This window comes from Delphinus delphis, chromosome 5 (assembly GCF_949987515.2).
Source record: "Delphinus delphis chromosome 5, mDelDel1.2, whole genome shotgun sequence".
Classification (NCBI taxonomy): domain Eukaryota; kingdom Metazoa; phylum Chordata; class Mammalia; order Artiodactyla; family Delphinidae; genus Delphinus; species Delphinus delphis.
Window position 1 is genome coordinate 49,845,420 of NC_082687.1, and position 27,898 is coordinate 49,873,317.

Genomic DNA, 27,898 nt, shown 5'->3' on the forward strand with positions numbered 1-27,898 from the left:
CTGATAATATAAGCAACTATATTAACCTTTTTCACTGTTTTGGTTTTTTGCTTTGTTTTGTTTTGTTGCTTATTTAAGAAATTATTTTTCCAGTAGTAAAAATTAATTTTGTTGAATGTTATATTTTCTACTTCCTAGTCCTCTGCATGGGTTTTTAGGAAGTCTTGCTCTTTCAGTTACAACAACCTGAATGTTCTGATTTTCATCTAGTCAGTAGCCAGTTTTAAAATGCAGGTTATTTATTCCTCTCTGGCCTCTTCAGTCTTTCTTAGATTTTTACCCCTGTTTTCTTTTCTCTCTTTTTTTTGTTTGTTTCTTTTGGAAGGCCTCGCACCTCTCTGCCTTTCATTCAGCCTAGGTAAATTCACTTTATAATCTCTCCCCTGTATTTTAATAATACACATTGACTTTTAAAATTGTTAAACTCAATTAATCCTGAGTGTATACGTTAGCAGGCTTAGGTGGCTCCAGTCCAAGTCTGAGGTACCTCTCTTATTAATAAAAAGAATTAATACTTTACATGGCGAGAAACACTTTATGCATATAATAATTCTTAACTAACATGGAAAGGCTTTAGTTACTTTCCTTCTTGGACTATTTCATAGGTTAATATTGTTACACTGATAGGACTGAGAAAAATGAAATCTAAATAGCAGATAAAACATAAGTTTTTGAAATAGAAGAACATATGTAGTTTATTGTTTATTGTATTAGGTTCTATCATCCAAGCTAATTATGATCACGTAGAGAAAAGACATTACATTTTTAATACAAGCAGATCAACAGAAAATGATTATTTCGTACTGTAGTATATAGAGCAGTGTACCATAAATGTGCACCCAAACCACCTGATTCAGGATCTGCCGGAGTACTTCTTGAAATGTAGATTCTAGGGCCCACTGTAGACTTAGTGCAGTAAAATGTCTGGGTAGAGACCCTAAGAATTAGGTGATTCTTACGTACACAAGCATGCTATAGAACAGTCGTGTTTCTTTTGTTTTCTTAAGGTTAGCTAGAATGACAGATGGTTTTATTTAAAGACCTATAAACTATACTAAAGGAGTATCCAGCATACATAAATATCAAAGTAGTTTATATCATGTCAGGAGTATGAAGGCGAGGCCTTTTGAAGAATGATCTCATAGGCCTTCTTTGGCAAAAATCTGGCAAATGTCCTCTATACTCTAGCTGGGCTTACATTAACCTGACATTCTACCCCCTAGGAAGTAAATTTTGTGGCTTGATTTAAAGTATTTTTGTTATCAAGTCACTTTTTGGGGGAGGAGAGAAGTCAGTCTTTGTGGGGGGCCTTTTGCCACTCTTACATAAATTATTTTTCATCAATTTAGATTTCTGTATTACATCCTTCATGATGTTTTCCAAAGTTTCATATTGCCATACTCATGTGTCAAACAGGTATTGGTATATGAGAGACTCAATTTATATTTAAATCTTTTTGGTCTTTTTTGTAATTTTTTCTCAGTCTGTAGTATATATGCAGTGAAGTTCACAAGTCTTAAGTTTTCAGCTCAGTGAATTTTTACAAACGTAATCATCATGCATATCAAGTTATAGAATAATTCCAGCATCCCCAAAGCTTACCTTGTACCATCTCCTAGTCAGTAAGCCACCAAAGGTAATCACCATTCTGAATTCCATCAGCATAGTATAGTTTTGGCCTTTCATGAAATTAATATATATAATATAAATTGAATCCTACAGCATTTGTTCTTTCTTATCTCGTTTCTTTAACTTAACATTATATCTGTGAGGTTAGTCCATGTTGCTGTGTGCAGTAGCAGTTTGTTCTTTTTTTTCCATTTATAAAGCAGTTTTATTCAGATATAATTGATAAGTTGCTGAACACATTTTACATTTAAAGTGTTCAATTTTATAAATTTAGACGTATGAATACACTCATGAAACCACCACTACAATCAAGATAGTGAACATACCCATCACCTGCAAAAGTTCCTTCTTACCCCTTTGTTTGTTCATTTGTTTGTTTGTTTTGAAATCTAGTTGATTTACAATGTTGTGTTAGTTTCAGAATAATAAAGCAACAATAGTTTTACAATGTTGTGTTAGTTATACAGCAAAGTGATTCCATTTTTTATATATAAGTAAATGTTCTCTCTCTCTCGCGCGCGCTCTCTCTCTCTCTCTCTCTGTCTCTATATATATATATATATATATATATTCTTTTCCATTATTGTTTATTACAAGATATTGAATTTAGTTCCCTGTGCTATACAGGAGGACCTTGCTGTTTATCTGTTTCATATATATCGTAGTTTGTAACTATCTGTTAATCCCAAACTCCTAATTTATCCTTCCCCACCTTTCCCCTTTGGTAAGCATAAATTTGTTTCCTATGTCTGTGAGTCTGTTTCTGTTTTGTAAATAAGTTCATTTGTATCATATTTTAGATTCTACATATAAATGATATCATATGATATTTGTCTTTCTCTGACTTATTGCACTTAGTATGATAATCTCTAGGTCCATCTGTGTTGCTACAAATGGCATTATTTCATTCTTTTTTATGGCTGAGTAATATTCCATTGTATATATGTACCACGTCTTCTTTATTCATCTGTCAGTGGGTGTTTAGGTTGCTTCCATGTCATGGCTACTGTAAATAGTGCTGCTATGAACATTGGCGTGCATGTATCTTTTTGAATTATAGTTTTCTCCAGATATATGCCCAGAAGTCAGATTGCTAGATCATATGGCAACTCTATTTTCAGTTTTTTAAGGAACCTTCATTCTGTTTTCCATAGTGGCTGTACCAATTTACATTCCCCCAACAGTGTAGGAGGGTTCCCTTTTCAGTTCATTCTTTTTAATTGCTTTATACTATTCCCTTGTACAATTTAGCATGATTTATTCATCCTATCTATTTTTTCAGTTTTAGCTGTTATAAATAACTATGAATAATCTTGTTTGTGTATTGTGGTGGGTGTACATATGTGCTCATTTCTGCTTAGTGTTTGCATAGTAGAATTGCTGTCATAGGATATGCATATATTCAACTCTTAGATAATGCTAAGTGGTTTACAAGGTAGTATACCAACATATATTCCCAGTTCCAGTTGATCCATATCTTACCCAATGCTTGATATTGTCAAGTTTTATTTTCCAGTTGTAGTGACTGTAGTAGGTATGTTTTACCTGACTTTAATTTGTTTTTCCTGATGTCTAACAATGTTGAGAACATTTGTATGTATCTGTAGGCTATTAGATTGTTATACTTGTGAAGTGTACATTTAAGGACACATTTTAAAATTGGATGCTGTCTTGTTCTTATAGTTTTGTAGGTGTACTTTTATATTCCGGATATGAATACTTTGTTAGATATGTTTTGCAAATATTTTCTCCAACTCTGTGGCTCAATGTCTTTAAGTATTAATGTTTATAGTTTGAGTGTAGAGGTCTACCACATCTTTGTTAGATTTTTTTCCTAAGAATTTGAGTTTTTATACTCTTTTAAATGGGATTTTTTTCCTAACTGCTGATAAATTTCATTTGTTTTTGTTTGCTGTTAATATATAAAATTCAAGTAATATTTTTCTGTTTCGGCTTTGTATTCAGTGACTTGCTTAATTCATTTATAAATTCTGTAGATTCTTTTGGATTTCTATAAAAACAATCATGTCATATAGAAATAATGACATGTTTATTTCCCCCTTATAATTCTTTTTTATTTTATTTTCTTGCTTTATTGAATTTTTTTGCCACTCTGTGCATGTCTGCAGATGACTGAGAAAGCACTGTGAGTATTGACTTGGGGGTTACAAATAAATTTTAGTGAGTAAGCAAATTCACAAATACAAAATCAACAAATATTGGGGATTGACTGTATTTTATATGTATATATATGTAAATAAATGTATACATATACATGAACTATAATATTCCATACAGTGTTATAGTGTGTGCCTTTGTATGTATTTATGATGAGATACAATTTATTTAATTATACACCTACTCTCAGATGTATGACTTGTCTCCAGTTTTTCTTTGATATTATCACTTCTAGTACCACTAGCAACTTCAGCAACAATTAGTTGTTAATGCTTTGCTTTTCCATTCTTCCACTTTTTGTGCATTGATACATTATGATCCATTTAAATCCTCATTTTCTCTAAACTCAAACCACTTACCTGCTTATTTGTTGACTCATTTATTTGTTTAATGAACATTTATTGATCTCTTAATGTGTTTCAGGCTTATTGGACTACTTTTTAGCACATTTCCCCATTTAAAAAAAATGGATGCAATCGTTATTAGATTTTTTTTTTACTCACAAAAATATTCTGCATTCAAGAACATTTATTTATGTCCCTCTGTCTACTTTATGATGGAATCAATATAATGAAGCATTCCAAAGCAAATTGGATAAAGGTGCACTAACTCATATATCATATGCTTCTTATATGAGTACAACAGTTATTATTAACAAACACTATGTAGTATATACCTAGCTTTCAGCCTTGTTGTTATATAAAGTTATGTGCTATGATGAGTTTTATTACCTGTGACCAGTCTTTGCTTTACCAAGAACTTATTCTGACTTTAATCAAACAAGAGGAAAAGTATAGCACATGAATTTACCCTTGAAAAATTTTTTTTCTTTTTTGAATTTTTGGCTTGACAAATGTTAGTGGAAAGTTATCTGGGACTGCTAAATATATTGATTAGAGTCAGAGGGGATGATCCTCCAACAGGGAAGGCTTTGATCGATTCCTTTAAGGATTTTTTTAGATATTCTTTTATTCAGGTAGACAACATTCTAGGCTGATGAAATAAGAAAAATGGCAAAAATGAGTAGACTGTGTAATGACCAATAATTAGGTTAACTCTTCTGGAGAAAAAAATAAAACTAGGATACAAAAAGAGATGTGTACTTTAGGTAGTGAAATGTCTGGCCAATTATAAAAGGTTTAGATTTAATGAGGAAAGGAAATTTGTACTACCAAATGCTCTTGGAGTAACATTTAAAGTAGATAATTTAAGTGACTGAACATAGGATGGGTGTGGACAGAAAACAGCAAAAGAGAAGACACAGTCCAATATATAGAACATGGAATATGACATTGGATGCAAGAGTGCAGATAGAAATGGCAAATCTAAGAATATTGTGTAGCAAGTATTATCAGAATTTGGCGATGACTTGATGGGGCAGGCAAAGTAAAAATTGACTTCAGGGTTTTGATTGCCTGGAAAGGAAGTACAAGAAGATTGTTGAAGGATGTACTATGTTGAGATAAGTTAATGTTTTGAGAATAATAATAATGAGAAGCCATTGGACCAGCAATGTAGAAATGTCATATAACTCAGGATATGTAGCTCAAGGGTTTAAAATGTATTAAAATTCTATGACTGACTGATTTATCCAAGGGAACATGTATAAAAAGAAAAGAGCCTTGCTTGGGTGATTCTCAGCCAATTGGAGACAAGGACAGGATCCAGCAAAGGACCACCTAAAGAGACATATGGAAAACTAAGAGTAGAGAGGAATGAAATGTCGAGTTGGAAGACTGCATCAGTGAAGAGAATGTGGGACGATTCACTCAACTGGAGAAAGCAAAATGGGCTAGAACTGGAGACAGTGGTTACAGACAAAGGAAAAGAAATCCTGATTTGATTCAGGTCAGCTTCTATAAAGAAGCAGCTGTAGTGACTGTAACCTGGAGTGGAAAGGGGTAAGGAGGGCTCTCTACAGGTTAGGGAGTGAACTTTATTATTACATTGCAAACCACACAAAGAGAAAATGTACTTCCAGGAATGTTTTGTGTAAACAAATGCCTGGACTAGGTCAAGGCGTTTATAAAATATTACTTAAGAACACCTGTCACATAATAGGTACTCACTAGATGTTTGTTAAATGAATGAGTCCTCTCTCATCCCTGTCTTGAACACGTCCTCTGGCTTTTGGTGCATTTTCTGAATACTAAAAATGTAATAATAGTGATACTAGTGAAACAGTTATAGTAAGTCCCCTACATACAAACGAGTTCCATTCCAAGAGTGTGTTCGTAAGTCCAATTTGTTCATAAGTCCAACAGAGTTAGCCTAGGTACCCAACTAACACAATCAGCTATGTAGTACTGTACCTAATAGGTTTATAATACTTTTCACACAAACAATACATTAAAAAAAAACACAAAAAATAAAACATTTTTAATCTTACAATACAGTACCTTGAAAAGTACAGTAGTACAGTACAACAGCTGGCATACAGGGGCACGTTCACATCTTTGAAAGTTCACAACTTGAAGGTTCGTATGTAGGGAACTTACTGTATATGGAAATGTAAGCTAGAGGCCATATTGGAAGCAGTTTCTGAGGGATACGGGAGAGAAAAATAGAGGTATTCGTCAGACTCCACAAAAGTACAGAATCACAGAAGCAAAATTCTAGAGGTAGGAGGGATCTTGCAGGTCACTGAATAGCTCAACCCTCTTATTACATGGCTGTGGATTTGAGGCCCAGTTTTGCTAAATAACTTACTATATATGTGTCAGGGTTCAGTTCCAGGAAATTGAAACCACACCAGCTATTTTAAACATGAAAGGATTTAGTATAAAGAATTAATTGCACATTTAAATTGTTGGAAGGATTGGAGTGGCCCTTAGGCTTGGGCTCCAGTACTAGTTCCCAGAACGATGCAGCTGATTGACCCACCCGGGCAGCTGCTATTGCTGTGACGGGGAAGAGGGGCAAGCTGCCGCTGCTGGACCTGTTGACTCCAAGAACTTGCCACCGAAGATGCTCTCTGAGGATAACAAGCTGGCGCTACTGCTACCGCACTTTCCTCTCAGCATCAACGCAGCTGGCAACCAGACCTAGGATGTTAATATAAAAAACCTTGGTCCCCACAGTGCATCTCCAACCACATTTGCCACTTCTGAGTTCAAATCTCACCTGAGTGCTTCTAATTGGCTTAACCCCATGCCCACCTGGGAGCCTAGCTGCAAGCACATTGGGGCTCACAGTTTCAGCTTCTGCAGCATTACAGGACACAAGGAAGTTGGAATGGATGTCGACTGACAAATCACCGGATTCACACACCTGCATCCACAACTAGGAAAGCACATCACTGCAACGAGAACATGAGAGGCCTGTTCTTGCAGTCTCACTGTTATCATTGGACCTAAGTGCACACATAACAAGAGAATTACGTAGATTCAGCTCTCCTTCTAGAAATCACACTCTATACTGAGAGACCTCTAAGTAGGGCAACCACTTAATTTGTTCAAACTGGACCACATTTGAAAGTGGAGAGAAAACATTACTAGTATTTATGCCAGGATAACAGGCATGATACAGAGATCATACAGGCCCCCAGAAAACTGGCTCCAAGCCTGTCTGTAAAATATGTAAGATTCTTCATGATTTTGCTTCAGTCTCCCTTAGTGAACACATCTGTCAGCACAAATCTTCACTTTTTGCTCCATCCTCTTTAAAGTCAGTTCTCCCAGGATATCAGTACTGTTCAGGTCTTCTGCACACACTACGTCCTTGTCTAGAATGGCCCTCTCTATTTCTCCACGTGTCTAACTTCTGAGTGTCTTTCAAAATCCAGTGCAGCTGTCACCTCCTCTGTTGAAATGCTCCCAGACTCTTCCAGGTAGGAAGGTGGTTCTTCTTCAGTTACATACTTACCTTGTTTGAAAATATCTGTTTATATTTCTTTCCTATTAAGCTGTAACCACCTCAGTGATAGGAACTGTGCTTTATTCCTAGAAACCAGATCGAATTCTATGCTGAAAAAGTGCTCAAGAAATGTTTGGAAATAGATGGATGGAAGGAATTAAGGAAGAGATGGAAGGAAAGAAAGCAACAAGGGAATGAAGGGAGCAAGGAACTGAAAGAAAGAGCGGGGGAAGGAAGAGAAGGGGAAGCATGAGGAAAGGAGGTCATGAGCCTTTTCTAGTAACTCTAACATTTTCATTTGTGAGAATTCTCCTTATATTACCAATCTATTAGATCTTTAAAAGTACTGAATAAGTCGAGATGAAATCCATACACACTCACTTAGAAATAGAATTGCTACCTGTAGTCTGGATTTCCCATCTGATGTTTGAAGAAATTCAGCATTTATTGACCTTGATGACACTTCAGTGGTTAATGGTTTCACTCCATCTATGTTAATCTATCAAATATGTCATTCCTCACTTTGAGTTGAACATATAAATGTTTAGATTTCTTGCACTCAAATTGCAAAAAGATCTTTAAAATCTAGAAAGATTAATTTAGATACGATCAGACCTAGCACACCAATGAATCGTCCTTGTTTCCCTTTTTATTCACTTATCACAAGATGATTCCTTTTTTGAGTAAGTGGTTTCGTCCTGCTTGTTGTGGCCCTTGTTGTTGATTGTAAGGGATGGCCCACAGTGAACCTGATTTACAGAATTTATTTCTTGCCTTCACTTCCGTAACATGACTTCTTAAAGTTCACCCCCAATTTTCTATCATCTCAATGTGTTTTTTTTTAAACCTAGTTTGTAAATCTCTGAAAAACTCAGTGCAAAGCATTTTCTTTTTCATTCTTTTTTTTAATATAAATTTATTTATTTATTACTTATTTCTTGGCTGCATTGGCTCTTTGTTGCTGCGTGTGGCTTTCTCTAGTTGTGGATCTTCATTGCGGTGTGCGGGCTTCTCATTGCAGTGGCTTCTCTTGTTGCAGAGCACAGGCTCTAGGCAGTAGTTGTGGCTTATGGGCTCTAGAGTGCAGGCTCAGTAGTAGTGGCGCACGGGCTTAGTTGCTCCATGGCATGTGGGATCTTCCTGGACCAGGGCTCAAACCCGGGCCCCCTGCACTGACAGGCGGATTCTTAACCACTGTACCACCAGGGAAGCCTGCAAAACATTTTCAATGACTATGTCAAACATCATGTTCTTTGGACTGTAAGGCGATACCTGTGTTTGCTAAGGTTTTAATTTTTTGAACTTGCTCCATGTTTGTGTTAAGTAATAAGCAGATTTGCGGGGGGGGGGTGCTACCCTTGGAAGACAGTTTCTTTCTGTAAACTTAGTTACAGTGAATGCCTCTTGGCTCAGCCAGCTGGTAATGAACAAAGAAACTCATATCGTTTTATGTGAAAGGTGAATAGAATTTTTTTTGAGATTTACTGAATACTGCTCAGCTTTCTCTCCCTTCATCTGATACTGTGTGCTGCAAGGACATATTCCAGGAGATTTAATATCTCATAAAAGTGATTTTTGTATTAAAAGAGTGTTATCAGGGTGTTTACACTGAACATTTCACTACTACCCAACTTCCGTAAGTCCAATTAAATGTGTATAGAAAGTCAACTAAGGAAAGCTTAATGGCTATAGAAAATTCTAAGTCATGTTACAGAGTAACACGTCTATAAATCCAAGTTTCTAAACCCCACCATATGTTCTTAGCAAAACCAAATTAAGTGAACTACTCTTGGCCAAGGTGGAATAACAGAGACTGGATTTACCCTCCTGCTTTAAACATCCAGAAACGAACAAAATATATGAAACAATAGTTTGCAAGACACTGGCTATCTGGCAGTGAAGGACAGTGATCCCCAAGAGATGAGAAACAAATGCAGTGAGACTCAACATTACCCCAGTTTACTGCCTGGAGGATTTCTAGTCTGAATCTCAGGGAAGGAGAACCCCGGCTGAGCCAGACAGAGTTGAGAAGCCAGAGCTGAGAGTCTGGGGAGTTGAAGGTGGACAGAGTTCACAGACTGAGTCTGGAGGAAGAGAGAGCTACACAGAGGTAAAACTCTGAAGATCTGAAGAGGTTCCCCTCTAGTGTTTAGTCGAGTCGTGATCAGCACATACAGGTGAAGAAACTGCAAAGCTTGGGAAAAAACCACGCAAGAGGATTAGGGGAACAGTGCCCACACTTCCATAGGGCTGGGCTTAGTGCTTGTTCCCATGAGGCAGACTGGAGTATCTCATGGTTCACCCAGCACTGGATGGAGCATATGCAGAGGGGTCTTGCCTCAGTAGTGGTGAGTAGCTCTAGATGGGCACTGCTCTGATCCTGCTTAATACATCTTAAAAACAAGACCTGAAAGGACCAAACTGTTTTTAAGTAATTTAGCCACATCCAAGAACAAAGCTCATGAAATTTATAGGAATACAAAGATATTCAGCAGCCAAGAAGGTAAAATTCACTATGTCAGACATCTGATCAAAATTACCAAGTATGCAAAGATACAGGAAATCGCAGCCCAGAAGGGTGAGAAAAATCAGTCAGTCAAGACTGACAGAAATGTTAGAATTCAAAGCATTAAATAGCTATTAAAACTATATTCCATAAGTTAAAAAAATAGAAGATAGAAGAATACCCCCAATTTTTTTCTTCCACATGATCAATACTAGCTGGAAGGATGTATTATGGGCATATATTTTTAAAAATGTAAATATAACAGAGTTTCTTTTCTCTAGCAAATTTTATTCCTTACACTAAGAATAGTTTTATTTTTAGCAAATAAGTGACTTTAGTGGAAATGCACTCTAGGAATGGCTCAACAATCTTATTCGAATGCCAAAAATGGTATGTTATTAAATTTAACTTGGATAATGTCTTTTGTGGGTTAGGAATTGTACTATTCCATTCATTGTATTTGGTAACAAATATGGTTCTATTGTAAATTTGTCTTAAATGTGCAGTAATTATTATGGCTCAAATATACTGCCTACATAAGATATAATTATGAAAAGTGACCTTCCATCTAAACATAGGCCAAAACTATTTGATCAGTATTATTCAAATGAACATAGCACTTTAGATAAAAACATGTTGAAAGACTATTTCTTCAATATTTAATGTTCTGATAATACACATTTTTAACTTTATATCCTTATAACTAAATTTTAAAAGAAAATTTATTGGAGGTAGCCTAGTAAAATTTTGCTGCATTACAACAAAAAGGCATAAAGTGTATTTTTAGTCACTTAGTATAAAATTCTGGTCTGTGTTATGGATGTGTAAATAGCTAAATAATCTAAATGTCACCTTTACTCAACCTTTTATAGGTTGTCTATAAAATCTGGAAACATAGATAATATTTTATCTTTCAGAGCAGAGACTGAAGATGTCCTTGACAATGTTCTGTATATTTGTTTGTACCTCCAGACTTTATGGACACTCGGTTCCTCTTTAAAGGTGAATGAGAAGATTTTTTTCTTATTGTGATAAATTACTAGACTTCTACATTGTCATGAAATATTTTATATCATAATGTAGGATCTCTTATAGTGTAGTACCTTTTTCCATGTACAAATATATTTAAATTGTGAATTGTACCCTTGATCAAGGATTTAGCAGCAGATTAATTATACATATGATCCATCATGTATGATCAAAACAACCATAACAACAATAAGCAACTTTAATAATCTAAAATAGTGAAATGATGGCCCAATTATTAATTATGGAAATTTAGCCAGGAAGAAGATCCTCTAGGACTGCCTATTTATTTTATAGATAAGGAAACTGATGTGCAGATAAGTTTGACATCTTTCTCAAAATCATACAGATGGATCATAGCAAAGCTGGGCCTAGATCTCTATTTTCTTTGTATTGTTTCGTTGCCTTATAACAAACACCAAGAACTTAGTGGCTTAAAACAGCCCTCATTTATTAGCTCGAAGTTCTTATAGATCAGAAACCAAGGTCACTGGACTGGGTTCAAAGCTTAGGGTATCACAAGGCCAAAATCAAGGTTCTAGACAGTTTGAACTCTGCTCTGGAGGCTCTGGGAAAGAAGGAATCCACTTCCAGGCTCATTCAGGTTGTTGGCAGAGTTTAGGTCCTTGTTGTTGTGGGACTGAGGTCCCCATCTCCCTGCTGACTAGGGTTCAATGTCAGCAACTGAAGACCTCTCTCTGGTCCTTGCACAGGCTGCGTCTGTCTTCAAAACCAGCAACGGCAAGTCATGTCATTCTCATGGTTCACACTCTAGAACTTCTCTCCTCCCGCTTTCTCTCAGCAAAAGCTCTCTGCTTTTAATGGCTCAGGAGGTCAGATCAGGGCCAACTGAATAACACCTTTGTCTCACAGTCAGCTGTGCATATAATGTAATCATATCTCATCAAATTCACAAGTTCTGGGGATCTTTGTGAGGCCATTTTAGAAAGTCTGCCTACCACACTCTGAATCTATTCTGACTTTCTTTGTGTTATACTCTACAACCTCATTCTGAAAGATCTACAATATACATATAAATTAAAGATTTACATATATGTATAAAAGTTTGCATGTATCTCACACAAATATAACTCTGATATTCATGTGGCCCCTTCCATTACTTTACAATATCTCTGTCCATTTTCTGCCTTCTTTTGAACATCTTCACTAAAAATTGTGCACACTTCACCTTGTCACTCTTATTCCCCTCATCCTGTTTTATTCTTCTTACACTGCTTCATCATTCTTATCACTGGAACATAAGTTCTATATGGGCAAGCTCCACATTTGATTTGTCCACTGCTGTACTCCCAAGTGCTTAGAACAGTGCCAGGTCAAGCAGCCCTGTTCTTTAATTATTTATCAGAAATAATAAATACTTAATGTTAATATTCATAGTTTGGCTCTAAGGACTTGTTTAAAGTTTTATTAAATCATTCCATATACCCTTGGAGAAAAATTTAGTATGCTGAAGTAGAGTTTCTGGGGAAATTTGCGTAAAGAAATCCCTTTACCCTTAATAAAGTAGCATATAGGAGGCAACTGATAGAAGTAACTTGAGCTTTGAAACTGGCAGCTATGAAATGGAATTCTATGTGTACTTTATGCAGTTGATTTTACTTAGAAAACTTTAACTTCTAGCAGTGTCAGATTAGTAGAATGTAATCTAGTAAATTGGGTGTAGGGACCGCTTCCTCTACTCTGATTTAGTAGAGCTGAACTACAAAAGCCATAAATAAGAAAGAATATAATTTACTCAAGAGGAGGAGAAAAGTTCATTAGAATGCTATTAAATGTAGAGAGAAGTAAAATTTGAAAATTAGGGGCTTCCCTGGTGGCACAGTGGCTGAGAGTCCGCCTGCCGATGCAGGGGACACGGGTTCGTGCCCCGGTCCGGGAAGATCCCACATGCTGAGGAGCGGCTGGGCCCGTGAGCCATGGCCGCTGAGCCTGCGTGTCCGGAGCCTGTGCTCCGCAACGGGAGAGGCCACAACAGTGAGAGGCCCGCGTACCAAAAAAAAAAAAAAAATTTGAAAATTAAAAACTACACTATCTTCCATAATTAAACTATGATTTTACCTGAATAAGAGCAATGGAAGAAACAAACTAGAAAGTAGATCACTAGTAGAAAAGCCCTTAAATTTAAAATGATATAAAGAGAATAAAATAATTAATTTGGGAGATTTTTAATATAAACAGAATATATCATCATTTTCAAGGGACTGTACATCCCAAGAATAGTTTATTAAAGAGTGGGAAGGAAAATGAGGAAAATCAGTGACTGTAGCAGGAAGGACATAGATGGGTTTATTCATCAAGGTTCTTTTATTTTCAGTTGTTATGAACTAACATCAAACTGTTTTCGGCAAGAATTTTTTTCGAAAGCAGTAAGAGAAGAAAATCAGGTGGTAATATTGTTTATTGACTCACAAAACCGAAAAAATCAAAAGAATGGTTGAATTCAGAGGCTTGGAGTCATCACTGGAACAGAACTATTCTTTCCATTAATAATCTTCACTTTCCTCTTCTTGCATTAACCTTAGACCAACAACTGTCCTGAGCTTTCCCCAAGCACCTTCACTGTTATATTCTGCTAGTTTCAAGCTCAGTAGAGAGAACTTCTCTTCCCTAGTAGTTCCAAATAAAATGGTCCTAGGTCATAGTTTCATTGTCATGAGTTAGGCCATCTGCCCATCCAATTACTAGAGTCAAAGAAATGGAATACAGTACTTGGCCCTGCCTGGGTCAATGCCCACTGCTAGAGCTGAGTGTCCAGGGGTGGAGTGGGGAAGTGAAGGCAGGAGGGTGTAGGTCGTTGTACCTACATGAACTGCCTGGAGAAAGACAGAAGCCCCACACCTAGATTTGCCAGATTTAGCAACTAAAAATGCAGGATTCTCATTTAAATTTGAAGTTCGGGTAAACATGGAAGAAGTTTTTAGTATTAGGTAGGTCCCATGATAATATTTGGGACATACTTATACTAAAAAAAATTGTTGTTTATCTGACATTTGAATTGAACAGAAAATACTGTACTTTGTCTGACAACCCTGCCCACACCCAGACATTTCAGTGATTTATTCAAGAAATGGTTGGAATGGGGCTGAGCAAGCAGCAGTGATAAGTCCACTACTATAGGAACGAAGGACTGAATGTCAACAGCCATTTCCGGGCCAAAAGAATGCAGAAGTGATCTGTAGGCAGGCAGATTACAATAAGAGAAATGAAACATAAAATGCATGAGTGCAAACTAAGATAGAGTAAAAGAGACCAATGGAAGACTGTTACTAGGGAATGTGGAAGAGGAGGACTTATAAAGGAGGATTCAGGGGCTTCCCTGGTGGCGCAGTGGTTGAGAGTCCGCCTGCTGATGCAGGGGACACAGGTTCGTTGCCCCGGTCCGGGAAGATCCCACATGCCGCAGAGCGGCTGGGCCCGTGAGCCATGGCCGCTGAGCCTGCGCGTCCGGAGCCTGTGCTCCGCAACGGGAAAGGCCACAGCAATGAGGGGCCCGCGTACCCCCCCCCCCAAAAAAAGGAGGATTCAGCAATGTGAATTGCCTGTGCAATTTCCATTTCCCCCTCTTCTTTTATTTGAAGGCCTTCCCCCTTCATCTTTTTAAATAGGATCTCCGTACTATTCATGAACCCACACTTTTCCTAAACACGTACTTCAGAGGAGGCTGGCTTCAGTTACAGAAGTTGATTTCTGATTGGAATAAGGCATGTGTGAGTTCAGTTATCTTTGAATGATTTTTACATGGCCTTGTGATTCAGTTCAGGCCACTGAAACACGTAGTTAAATGTACCAGAGGGCTTCTAGGAAAGATTTTTGCCTACTTTTAAGAAAGACATGCAAAAGAGATATAATTTGTGGTACCTGGCTCTGATGCTGGAATTGGTGCAGCCATTCTGAAATAATCAAAGAAGTGAATTGGAAGACAAAGCAGTATGTGAAAAGATGGAAAGAAGTGTGTACCTGATCTATTGATGAACTGATTAGCCCAGGAATCACCCTACCTCTCGACCTCTTGTAGTGCAAATTAATATATTTCCTGATTGTTTAAGACACTTTAAATAAAGTTTTCTTTATTTGAAGCTAAAAACGTTCTAACTGACATATAGGAGATTGTTATAACAGTCAGGATTTTCTGTATATTGGACAATGAAGTGACCTTTCTATTTTGTTCATTCGCTAATGATCACAAACTCAAAGCATGAAAACATTGGGTTTTTTTACTTAGAAAGTAAGAAGTTTTCCGTTTAAAAATGCCATCTGCTACCCCTTAAAGTAGTCAGTGAAAACAAAAGCAAACATGTACTTTAGAATTAGAACTATTGGGGAAAAGAAATCACGGAAACTAATATTCATTCAACGGTAATGTCTTTTTTTAAGAAGAGCAACAGTTACTTAATGAAACTTCAAAATTGGCATCATAAATTGGCCTGAATATAGTTCTTTGAACTATCACTATGGAATTTCCCAGTTCTTGAAGGATTCAGCTGCTTTTCAAAAAAACATTTTATTAATCTTGGTATAATGGTACCCCCATATGTGTGGAGATGCTGTTACTGTATCTTTTTGGAATCACAACAATATAAATTTATTTAAATTATATCAATGGAAAAATCACTGTCCAATGATACAAACAGGTCAAAACAATTACTTAAGTTAACTCCTCTCTGTTTCTGACCTTAACAGATGACATGTGTTGGATTTTACGCCTATTTTTAGCTCTGATCTTAGGATCTCCACCTACCACTGGAAAATCCAGCTGGCATTCCAGTCACTTCATTTTCACGGCAGGAGTCTGTTCATGAAGAATGCCAAATTTCTACGTATAGATTCATTCTGTGTTTATTGTTACTGCAAAACATTTTTTCCCTCATTTTCTGAAGTAGATGCACTACAGAGAAAGCTGCTGTGGGACATTTTGGTAAAGTGAATCTTACTTTATCATTCTCTTATTAACATGAAATTAACTTGCATTCCCAAAGGGAGTAGGAGAGCAGAGGGAATCTACACAATAAAATTAAATTAAAATTATCAGCAATTCAGATTTTCCTTTATTAATTCCAGATTTTTTCTCACCTCTGTTTTAAAAGAACTATAACCATTTGATATGTGACATATAAAATAAAATGTAGGAAGCTTTAAAAGGTATAGAAAACCTATCATAATGGGAAATCAGCAGCATCATGATAATCATCATCATAGTAGTAGTAATAGCAGTAAGTACAATTTGTTGAGCACTTATATCTAAGCACTGTATACAGTGTTTTTACTAATATTAATTATATAATCACAACAACTCTGCAAAAGAGGTATTATTATCCCATTCTACAGATGAGAAAACTGAGGCTCAGAGAGGTTAGGCATTTTAAGTAAAATCACACTTCTAGGGTGCGACACTGCCAGGATTTGAAGCCAGGTATATCTGATTACAAAGCTTGTGAACATTATATCGTAAAGTATGTATACTGCGAAAAATTCATTATGAATGAAGATGTTTCACAGCCTCAGACCTATTTGTTAATTAATAGGGATGTATATAAATAAAACATACCAGAAGTTATTCCACCACTGTCTTTTTTTCAAATGTTTGACATTGCCCACTTTAGGAATCACAGAAAAGAACACTATATGGCACAGGAGGAAATAGGGACACAAGTATTCTTTTTTTTTTTTTTTAACATCTTTATTGGAGTATAATTGCTTTACAATGGTGTGTTAGTTTCTGCTTTATAACAAAGTGAATCAGCTGTACATATACATATATCCCCATATCTCCTCCCTCTTGCGTCTCCCTCCCACCCTTCTTATCCCACCCCTCTAGGTGGTCACAAAGCACCGAGCTGATCTCCCTGTGTTATGCGGCTGCTTCCTGCTAGCTAGCTATTTTGCAGTGTATATATGTCAATGCCACTCTCTGCCTTCATCCCAGCTTACCCTTCCGACTCTCCGTGTCCTCAAATCCATTCTCTACGTCTGCGTCTTTATTCCTGTCCTGCCCCTACGTTCTTCAGAAACATTTTTTTAAAATATTCCATATATATGTGTTAGCACACGGTATTTATTTTTCTTTTTTTGACTTACTTCACTCTGTATGACAGACTCTAGGCCCATCCACCTCACAGCAACTAACTCAATTTCATTTCTTTTTATGGCTGAGTAATATACCATTGTATATATGTGCCACATCTTCTTTATCCATTTATCTGTCAATGGATGCTTAGGTTGCTTCCATGTCCTGGCTATTGTAAATAGAGCTGCAATGAGCATTGTGGTACATGACTCTTTTTGAATTATGGTTTTCTCAGGGTATATGCCCAGTAGTGGGATTGCTGGGTCATATGGTAGTTCTATTTGTAGTTTTTTAAGGAACCTCCGTACTGTTCTCCGTAGTGGCTGTATCAATTTACATTCCCACCAACAGTGCAAGAGGGTTCCCTTTTCTCCACACCCTCTCCAGCATTCATTGTTTGTAGATTTTTTGATGATGGCCATTCTGACTGGTGTGAGGTCATAATTCATTGTAGTTTTGATTTGCATTTCTCTAATGATTAGTGATGTTGAGCATCCTTTCATGTGTTTGTTGGCAATCTGTATATCTTCCTTGGAGAGAGATACTATGTTCTTGGATTGGAAGAATCAACATTGTGAAAATGATTATACTACCCAAAGCAATCTACAGTATCAGTGTAATCGCTATCAAACTACCAATGGCATTTTTTACAGAACTAGAACAAATATATTTCACAATTTGTATGGAAACACAAAAGACCTTGAACAGCCAAAGCAATCTTGAGAAAGAAAAACGGAGCTGGAGGAATCATACTCCCTGACTTCAGACTATACTACAAAGCTACAGTAATCAAGACAGTATGACACTGGCACAAAAACAGAACAATAGATCAATGGAACAGGATAGAAAGCCCAGAGATAAACCCACACACATATGGTTACCTTATTTTTGATAAAGGAGGCAAGAATATACAGTGGAGAAAAGACAGCCTCTTCAGTAAGTGGTGCTGGGAAAACTGGACAGCTACATGTAAAAGAATGAAATTAGAACACTCCCTAACACCATACACAAAAATAAACTCAAAATGGATTAAAGACCTAAATGTAAGAAGTATTCTTGATTGAATGAAAGCAATGGTTGAAAGAAAAAGACGTCCTTCTTCCTTCTCAGGTTCCTCATGCAATGAAAAAATAGATTCACTTACCAAAAAACCACCTATTTTAGGAGGGATGCAAAGGCCAAACCAAAGGTATCTTAGAGCAAGATGAACTGTCCTTCTGAAATAAGTATTCAGCCTTCTTCATTGATGCATCAGACTTAATGACATGATGACATTGCTAGTATATTTCCATTGGATACTGCCACTGACAGTTCTGCCAAAAAGAGCCATTTTTAGAACTGGGAGCTCATGTATGAATTTCCTATTTGTACGCTAGCTATCACAACCTTTCACATTCTCAAGTGTGTGAAGAGACTGAGGTTGAATAGTAAAGCTGTTTGCAGGTGTAGTGTCTTGCCCTCAGTGTGGGTTTACAGCTCTTAAAAACAGCTTTTAAGGAAAGATTTCTATTTGATGTGGATGGTGGTGAGAGTTATTTACTTATTGTAGAGCCAGTGTGATTCCCTGATGAGCAGAAAAATCCCAGTTAATGATCTAGCATTTGGGCTTGGGTCAAAGTAAATTACAGTATAGCTTTCAAACCTGAGTAGTCATATTCAGAGGCTGTGCCCATACTTGTAGGGGAGGGTGCTGGTGTTCCTCTATATTTTTTAAAAGTGGAAAGGGTATGAGTGAGATCTTTATTTCTACTACTTCTAGTCCCATGTGGCTAGGGCTTGGTTATCAATCTTCTTGACCAAGAGACACTGCTTTTTCCCCCTCAACTTTACTAACACCACAAAGATGGAGAGGGAAATGCTATTCATTAATGTCAGACATTGCTTCAAATGGCTTACAGGCCTCAGTACAACACTAAGTAAGCCTCCATATAAAGCATGAGTCAGAATTGGTTCTGTCAGACTTCTTTTTAGATATGTGATTGTTTTAGTCATCAAGGCAGTATGTAAAATAAAATCCTTTCCAGGTTTTATATATTTGAAATGGGAATGAGTATTCTTTCAGTTCTGTACCTGCAGTTTTGATTAATAACTTTTATTTTAGTATTCAAATAACATATTTTATTTTTTAATTCACCAAAGCATTTTCTTCACCAAAACTATGGTAATCTGAATCTAGGTAATTAGATAATCTAGATAACTAGAACCTGAAAATGCCTCTCACTCTCTTTCTCTTCAGGTAGATAGATAGATAGATAGATAGATAGATAGATAGATAGATAGATAGATAGATAGCAGGTAGATAGATAGATAGATAGCAAGCAGGTACATAGATAGATACATAGATGATCTAGAGATATATATGTACATGTATATCTGTATATCTCTCTCTGTGTATTATGTATATGTATATCTGCTTGGAAAGTAAAAGTAATTAAGTTCCCTCCACAGCATAAAATAGTTTATACTTTTATATTCTTCTGTTATAGGTAATTTTCTGACTGAATTTTTACTTTGGTATCTCACGGATTCAGATATACAGCTATCGAAATGGCCTGCTATCCAGATGATGGCCAGTACAAATGTGGAAGACCTATATTGTCTGCCTAGCAGCATTCACTAGAAAACCACACTCATAAGAAATAAAGTAATATATGGTCACTGATAATCATACCACTAAATGCTGTTTGTTGTGTTGCCATTGCTATAATTTGATTTTTAAGTTAAGGCTACTTGAAAAAGAAGCAGTTTAGATTTATGTGATACAAATTCCACACTCCATAATTAAAGTAACTTAACCACTGTAAACTTATCAAGCTGTGAACTTTAAGTTTATAGTCTCCGTTTATTTAATAGCTACTTAGCCCATGTATGTTCTGCACCCTTTGGCTCTGCTCTGAGGATACAGCTGGAGGAAGACTAAATACTCTGTTCCTCCTGGAATAGTCGGTCTGGCTGGTGGCACTGCTTTCTATGCAGTAATATTTTTTGCCCTCAGTGTTGCTGTTCTGTGTTGAATTTATAGGAGGTCTATCTGAACACATGCACTTGCACATTATTTAAGGAATAAACTGAAAAGCTACATCTTGGTGACTATGGATGATAATTATAGTTCCCCAAGAAGATCTTTTTTTGTAAGAAGTTACTAGAAGGCCCATTGGGGAAACTGAAATGCCTGGGTTCCTTTTGTTTCTTAATAGAATCGGATCTGGAAGGCCTTGATGATCTAGGTACTGTTTACAGCAACATTGACCAGCAGTTGAATGAAGCCATGAGGCGACGCAGACACGCGGGAGAAAACGATTACAACATCGAGGTGCTGCTGGGAGTGGATGACTCTGTGGTCCGTTTCCATGGCAAGGAGCACGTCCAAAACTACCTCCTCACCCTGATGAACATTGTGAGTATTGACTCCTTTTTGAGGTTTTTTTGATCTTTTAATTCACTTCCCTTGTTTTGCTAGAGCCTTTTGGAAACCTCTGTGACGTCTCCCATGACTGCGCCCCACATCCAAAATGCGTCCATAACTGCATTCAATTCAAATATTGACCTACATATTTAACATACAAGATAGTTCTTTCTAGCATCATTTTGCATCCCAGGATGAGGAGGAATTATTTAGGCCTGCTAACTCTGTGTGGATGCTTATTGTTAGAGCTTTTGAATAGAGCAATGTTTTTCAGCATTACAATTGAAGGTAATATATGTACAAAGCACAGTCAGCTCTTGGCACAAGTGCTGCCCTGGAAGTTATAAAGGACTCTTTTTAAATTTGTTCTTTATGTCTTCTTTATTAGCCTTACTCTTTCCAGAAGAAATTTAGTCAGTATTCTCAAACTGGTGTTCTTTTTTCCTTGTGAACTGGCAGAGAGCAGTTGAGGAGAAATAATATATAAATCATCTACTTCTAAAAGATAATTGAGACTGTAGTATACTTTATTTTATATGTTTTATTTTCTAGAATTGTAAAATACATATTGTATTGACCTGGCAAATTTAGTACCCAAGCCTATTCTCTCTTTCAGCTTTTTGACTTTTAATGTAATTCTTTGGGTATTTTACCTTCTTTTTTTCCATGCTTAAAATTAGATTTCCAACAATTATACTGGAGAAGAAAAATTATTAGTTTTACTTATCATGAGTTTATTCATCCTAATACTGATGCCAATATATTAAAAATATATTTTGTTCATTGAGATGCCAATGTATAAAATTCTACACGTACCATGTCTCTGTGAAATGGAAAATGAATATAGAAACTCAGACACATTTTTATTTGTTCATTGGCACTAATTCCCATTATGAAGACTGATTATCACGCAGAAAACAAATTCCTGTGGAGATGCTGTTTTTACTTGCATTATGCATTGTGCCCCTGGGCTGCTTTCTCCTACCACTAGCGAGGCAGTCAATCAGGATAGACCTAGACCCTAAGGGGTGCTCAGACCTACAGGAGGCTCTTGGAGTAATGCAGCAGAAACTCAATACAGTCCTTGGCCTCACAGTACTTATAATTCAGTCAAGGATAAAAAAAGATGCAAAAAAATGCAAAGATTGAGCGATAAAAGGCATGCTATTGTTAAGATATATCGGGAGGCACTGCATTATAAATTCTTCAAGACTTTAGAGGGAGCGACAGTCATCAAGTTGTGAAGTGTTGAGAGTATTAAACTGGGACTTAGAGGAGGCAGAGGCGTTACCTCTAGCTCTGTACCTGGTTGGCTTCGTGAGCTTAGATAGTCATGTCCCTTCCTGGGGTTTAGTTTCTGTATTCATAAAATTGAAAGACTGTACAAGATGCTCACTATTTCTCTAATTCATCAGGAAGCTGGAGGTTAAATTGGGTCTTTAGGGCTTTGTTTTCGGGGTTTTTTTCATTTGTTTTCTTCAGTTTTTTAAAGGGCACATGGAATTGTAAAGGTTTTCTAGGTAGACTCCATTGACAAGAAAGTAGAAATGAATATAGTATATTCACCAGACAGTAAGCTTAGGTGTCAAGGAATAAAGTGCTGCAGTTTTGGTTTTATAACCATCAAAAAAGGACTTTTGTTTTTAATACCATTAAATAGATTAAGTAATAGGCTGAGTCTCTGGCTCAAATACTAGAAATTATTCTAAAGCTAATTGAGCATCAGAGAATGGAACTGGAAAAGAGAAAATAATTTTTCAAACTTAATAAGTTCATTGCATCTGAAGTAATTAATGTAGGTAGAGGTCTTGAGGAGATAATAATAACAGTCCCCCCTTCCCTTCCCAAGTTTAGAGCCAACTGAAAGATATGGTGAACAGACAGATGGAGAATAAATAGTTTTATTATTTATAAGAGCTGAATTGCACGTGACTTAAATTTATAGCCACAAAGATTTTTCTTATTCTAAATCAGTGATTCTCAGTGGAGAGCACTTTGTCCCAGCCCCTTCCATCAGGGATATTTGGCAATGTTTGGAGACATTTTTGGTTGTCATAACTGGGAAGGGATGCTACTGCCACTAGTAGGAGATAAACCACCTACAACACAAGGGCAGCCCTACACAATAAAGGAATATGAATTATCCAGTCTAAAACGTCAACAGTGCTAAGGTTTAGAAACCTTGTTCTAAATTAGACAATCTTACTCACAACCCCCCATCTCTATCTGACTGGATAATTTCAGGTCTCCTTTATAGGACAGGTAGAGAGCTTTAAGCATGACAGATAGAAGACTGAATATCTTTCTTCCCCCCCCCCCCATTGCCCTATTGTAGACTGTTAGATCTACAGCACTGAGATGAGCATGCCTTATCTCAAATTTATCAATTAAATCAGAGTTGGAGGCATGAAGAAAAACAATAATGATATTCTAATGAAACTACCTCATGGAAATTTGAAGCCAAGAAAATTGGGTTTTTTCCCTAACGATGTTAGAATAATTATTAACTCCTATGCTAGCCATTTTATGACTTCCTGTGGTTATCTAAAATCATGGCTCACTAAACTCAAGCCCTACACAAACACGGAGGCTTTCTTTACATGCCACATAGGTTCAGACAGAAACTGTAGAAGAAATTGACAGCAAAAAGTGTATTTCCTTGCACCGATATTGGGAGAAACGTGTCCCTATGGTAGAGGAAAAGCACAGTTTCCGTTAGTCTCCTTTGGTATCTCTACGTTAGTTAACTAGTCAGCAAATACACTCTTCTTTTAGTTTACCTGGTAGTCAAATATAGTCTCCATATCAAACCCAGGTGATATTTACCACATAGTTCCTGAACCAAGGGAATACTTTGAGGTCCCAGTGATTTGCTTCATGGTTGTCTCTTTAATTTAAACTGAACTTCATACTTTCTTATCTTGAAAAGGGTTCTTAAATTATTAAATGTTAAACATATGTTTAGTGAAAGAATGGATAAATGAACAAAAGAGTGTAAAGAACATAGAGGTAGATTATGAACAATCTTGAGAGCAGAAACTTTGGACTTGAAATAAGAGGGTATAAATGACAAATGAAGGCTTTAATGAGCTTAACAATATTATGAAAGCAGTGTTTAGGAAGTAAATTAGCATTTATTGGGTGTCTATATTTTTTTTAAGTATATTGCAAGATGGGAATTATTATTACCTTTTTTTTCTAGAGGAAACAGAGGCTTTAAAATGTCAATAAAATTGAGGTAAATTTTTTAAATTATTTGAAGGTTGTAAAAGAGTCTCAGATAATGATAATGTGGTGATGGTAACCATCAAAAGAAGACAGGGTGGAGCTTCTGTGTTGGTGAACACATCACAGTGCTGGGAGGGTGAAAGCCTGGAAAGAGCATGGAAGCTCTGTACCCCTCCCCCAAGACCTTGCCTTATGCATCTCTTCCATTTGGCTGTTCCTGAGCTGCATCCTTTATTTTAAACACCTGTAAATGTGTAGAAGGCGGCAGACTATAGAGGAAAGGCAAAACAGTCTTGGGTCTAAGCCTGCCCAAGGTGAGAGGCCTTGTAGGTACAAGTAGCAACTTCCCAATACCTCGGTTTCCTCACCAGTGCGATGGGGATAGCAGTCCTATGCTCACAGGAGAGTTCTAAAGAAGAAAGGAGAGTGTGAACATAGCATGTCTAGAACTGAGAAGGTGCTTGACAGATGGCCAGTTGATATTTGCTCAACTGTCGTGGGAGATCTAAATAAGGAGCACAGCCTCTCACCCGCATTTGATGCCCCTGATTTTCCCAGACTCTCAGGGCAGAAAACACCAAGGGATTTTCTCAGGGTGATGTATGGAGCCTGGGATGGAGCCCCATCTCAGCCCCCATTCTCATGAACCCTGTTCCCTTTTGCCACTGATGATCCTGGATCAGCATCTGGAGAGAAAGGGATGCAGACCTCACTGAGCTGGTTTCATTGTCAAGAATAACCTGGAGAGGGGGGCAGGCGCAAAGCCTTGCTCCCTTCCTGGGACCATTTTCTCCAAAAAGTAAGAGTCTTACACTACTGGAGGAGGTGCAGCAAAGCCTGTTGTGTCCAGGGAATAGACAAAGACTCGTTGCGTCTAGGGGAAGGGTAGAAGAAAAAACTCTACCCCAGTGTTTAGGGCAGAAACAGGTCTTGGGGGAAGCAGCTGCCATGCTGTGAGAACACTCAAGCATCTCTGTGGAGAGGCTCGTGTGAAGAATAACTGATACCTCTGGCCAACAGCCAGCATCACTTTGCCATCTGTACAGGTAAGCCACCTTAAAGGTGAAATCCAAGATATGAAAACAACCTAATTGTCAAGCCATGGATGAATGAATAAAGAAAATGAGGTTTATACACAAAATGGAATATTATTCCGCCTTAAAGAGAAGAAAATCCTGCTACTGGCAACAACATGATGGAATTGGAGGCCATTATGCTAAATGAAATAAGCCAGACACAAAAAGACAAATACTGCATAATCTCACTTATATGTGGAATCTAAAATATTCAAACTTACAGAAGCAGAGACTAGAATGATAATTGCCAGGGAGCAGAGGGAGTAGGAAAATGAGGAGGAGATGGTCACAGAGTACAAAGTTTCAATTACACAAAACAAGTTCTGGAGATCTACTATGTAGCATATTGCCTATAGCTTACAATACTATATTGTATACTTATAATTTTCTAGGTGTTCTTACCACAAAAAAAGTAATTAATAATAAAGGAGCAGGAGGAAACTTTGGGAGGTGATGGATGTGTCTATAGTCTTGATGGTGATGTTAGTTTCGTGGGTGTGTATTTATTCCCAAACTCATTGAGTTATATACATTAAATATGTACAGATTTTTACATGTCAATCATACTTCAATAAAGTGGCTTTAAAAAATAATAAAATGAAAAACAAAAGTGGAATCCTTATATCTTTTGACCCCAGTCAAGCCTTCAGTTGAACAGCCCCAGCTGACATCTGACTTAGACTTCATGAGAAAAACCAAGCTAGAATCACCCAGCCAAGTTTTGCTTCCACATTCCTGACCCATGGAAACTGTGAGAGAATAAATTATTGCCTCTGCTTTAACAAGGTAGAAGGAGGAGGAGGTAGGGTTATTGGGAGGTGAAACTTGTTTAGAAAATTTGTTATATTTAATTTTAACTCAGATTAATCATAGTTTAAGTGTAACCAAGGAGAACACTTAAAACACAATATATTATATGTCACGAGTAATGTTAAAGAGCTTTGGTTTATCTGCTGTTTTAGATTAACCATACTAGTTGCCACCTCTTTGGCACAAATATGTTTTGTTTTAGGGCCATATTGCCTAATGATAGTGGTGACTGTGCATATGAATGTGGTTAAGTTCCATAGGTGATTTGTTGTGCAAATCTGGGGATTTGAACACTGGAAAGACAGCTCACTAAGTTAGCACTTTTCTCTGGGGGCTCAAGGGTCAAGTGAACAGGTCTGAACAGGCCCCAGATGATTTTGATATGACTCCTTAAGAGGGGACAGATGCTCTCCACCCATCCCACAGCTCCTTTGCGAAAGAATCAGTGAAGGCGAGAATTGTCCATTGCCTTCCATCTCCTTTGATTTTTAACTCTTCCCTTTTGTAGATCTCGAAATTTCTCCCAGACTCATCTATAAAGAAAAAATTAACAGATATGAATATATTTTAAAAGAGCATGACTAACGCCCATTCTTAGATTATTGAGAAGATTTTTATATTTCAAATAAAAGATGTGATATATAGTTAAGTCTTTTTTAGGATCTCGTGTCATATCTTGTTATACTGAGAGATTTTCATTTTACTATTTTGTAACATTGCTGACTTGCTGGGAAAGTGGTTCTCAGCTGTGGAACATATCTCCTTCTACAAATGTTGATCCATTGCCTACTATGGGCAAGGCTTACCTTAGACGTAGCGTATAAATATCCCAATGAACACAATAGAAATTCTCTGCCCTCTTCGTGCTTGGACTAGGAGAAAAGTAATAGTCAAAAGAAGAAATAAATGTGTAATATTTGGTAGTAATAACTGCCAAGAAGAAGTATAGATAAGAGTAAAGGGATATTGTTGAGGAGAGAGAAGGAGGGACTACTTTGAATAGGAAGTTAGGGAAAGCATCTCTGACATATCATGTAGGCAGAGATACAGGCATTCTGTGAGGAAGAGAACCAGGCAAAAAACTGAAGAAAGAGTGGTCTGGTCTGATGAATCATGAACTGTAAGAAAAAAGCTGCAGAATCAAGAAAAAGCTACCAAGTCAGGAGTGTTTGGGATACAGACTTAAGAGTTATTGTTTTTCAAGCGTAATGGGTAATTTTGATGAACACCCCTAGTTAAAAATCACAGTAGGACAATAAAGGACAAGAACTGAGAGGAGAGAATGGGGGGGAAATCTTTGACAATAAAGAAATAGAAAGGAAATTCCTTAGAATGAAAAATGTAAGTAATTAAACTATCCTGGAAATTTCCCCAAAATTTTGTTTTTCTTTGTATCTTGATAGCCAAACACTGTTGGCAGAAATTTGTTATCTGAGCTACCGTGAAGCTCAGCTTACTGAACTCTGAGTCTTCTAGGCTGGTAAGAACTTTTTCTTGAGCTGAATATAGTTTTCTTTTTAAAGTCTTTTGACTTGTTAATTACTAACTCAAGAGCTTTACGCCCTTATACTATTTCTTTTTTATGAGATATGTCTTAACTGCTGCAGGGGAAAACATAAACCTTGCTGAGAGGAAAACCAGTGAAATGAAAGGAATAGGTACCAGGTCTTCTTTCTTAATATATGATGGAAAAGAATGGTTCCTGGCAATATTCTGAAGGTAAAAGGAGGAAATGCCCTAAAAATTTTTTAAATGGTCTTGACTTACAATCATAAAAGGCGAGGTGGAAGGCTATTTAATGATCAAGAACAAAAGAAAGTAGAATTTCAAAGACTAATTCTATCATATAAATTTTTCATCGCTGAAGTCTAATGTCCTATAACTCAAGCAAGGTTCATGAAGCTCCTTCTACGAAATCAGTTTAGTGTGATTTACTATAATAGAAGTCTCTTTTCTAATGTGTTTGTCTTTTCAGCCATTTGTTCTCTCTGCCGGAGGTCCTTAGGTAAAAGTTACCATTGATATGTCCTAGCATAGAATCACACTTTAGAACACAGGAGGAAACAATAGAGGTGATCCTCTCTAACATTTCCTTTTTG

The 27,898-nt window shown here is 36.9% G+C and overlaps 1 protein-coding gene across 1 annotated transcript in view; it reads left to right on the top strand.

The window, feature by feature from the left end:
* ADAMTS3 (ADAM metallopeptidase with thrombospondin type 1 motif 3) overlaps positions 1-27,898 on the top strand; it is a 289,253-nt gene that overhangs the window by 200,162 nt on the left and 61,193 nt on the right. The window contains exon 5 of the mRNA XM_060012409.1: positions 20,477-20,676. Coding sequence (XP_059868392.1) covers positions 20,477-20,676 — 200 coding nt within the window. The remainder of the gene's footprint in view (positions 1-20,476; positions 20,677-27,898) is intronic.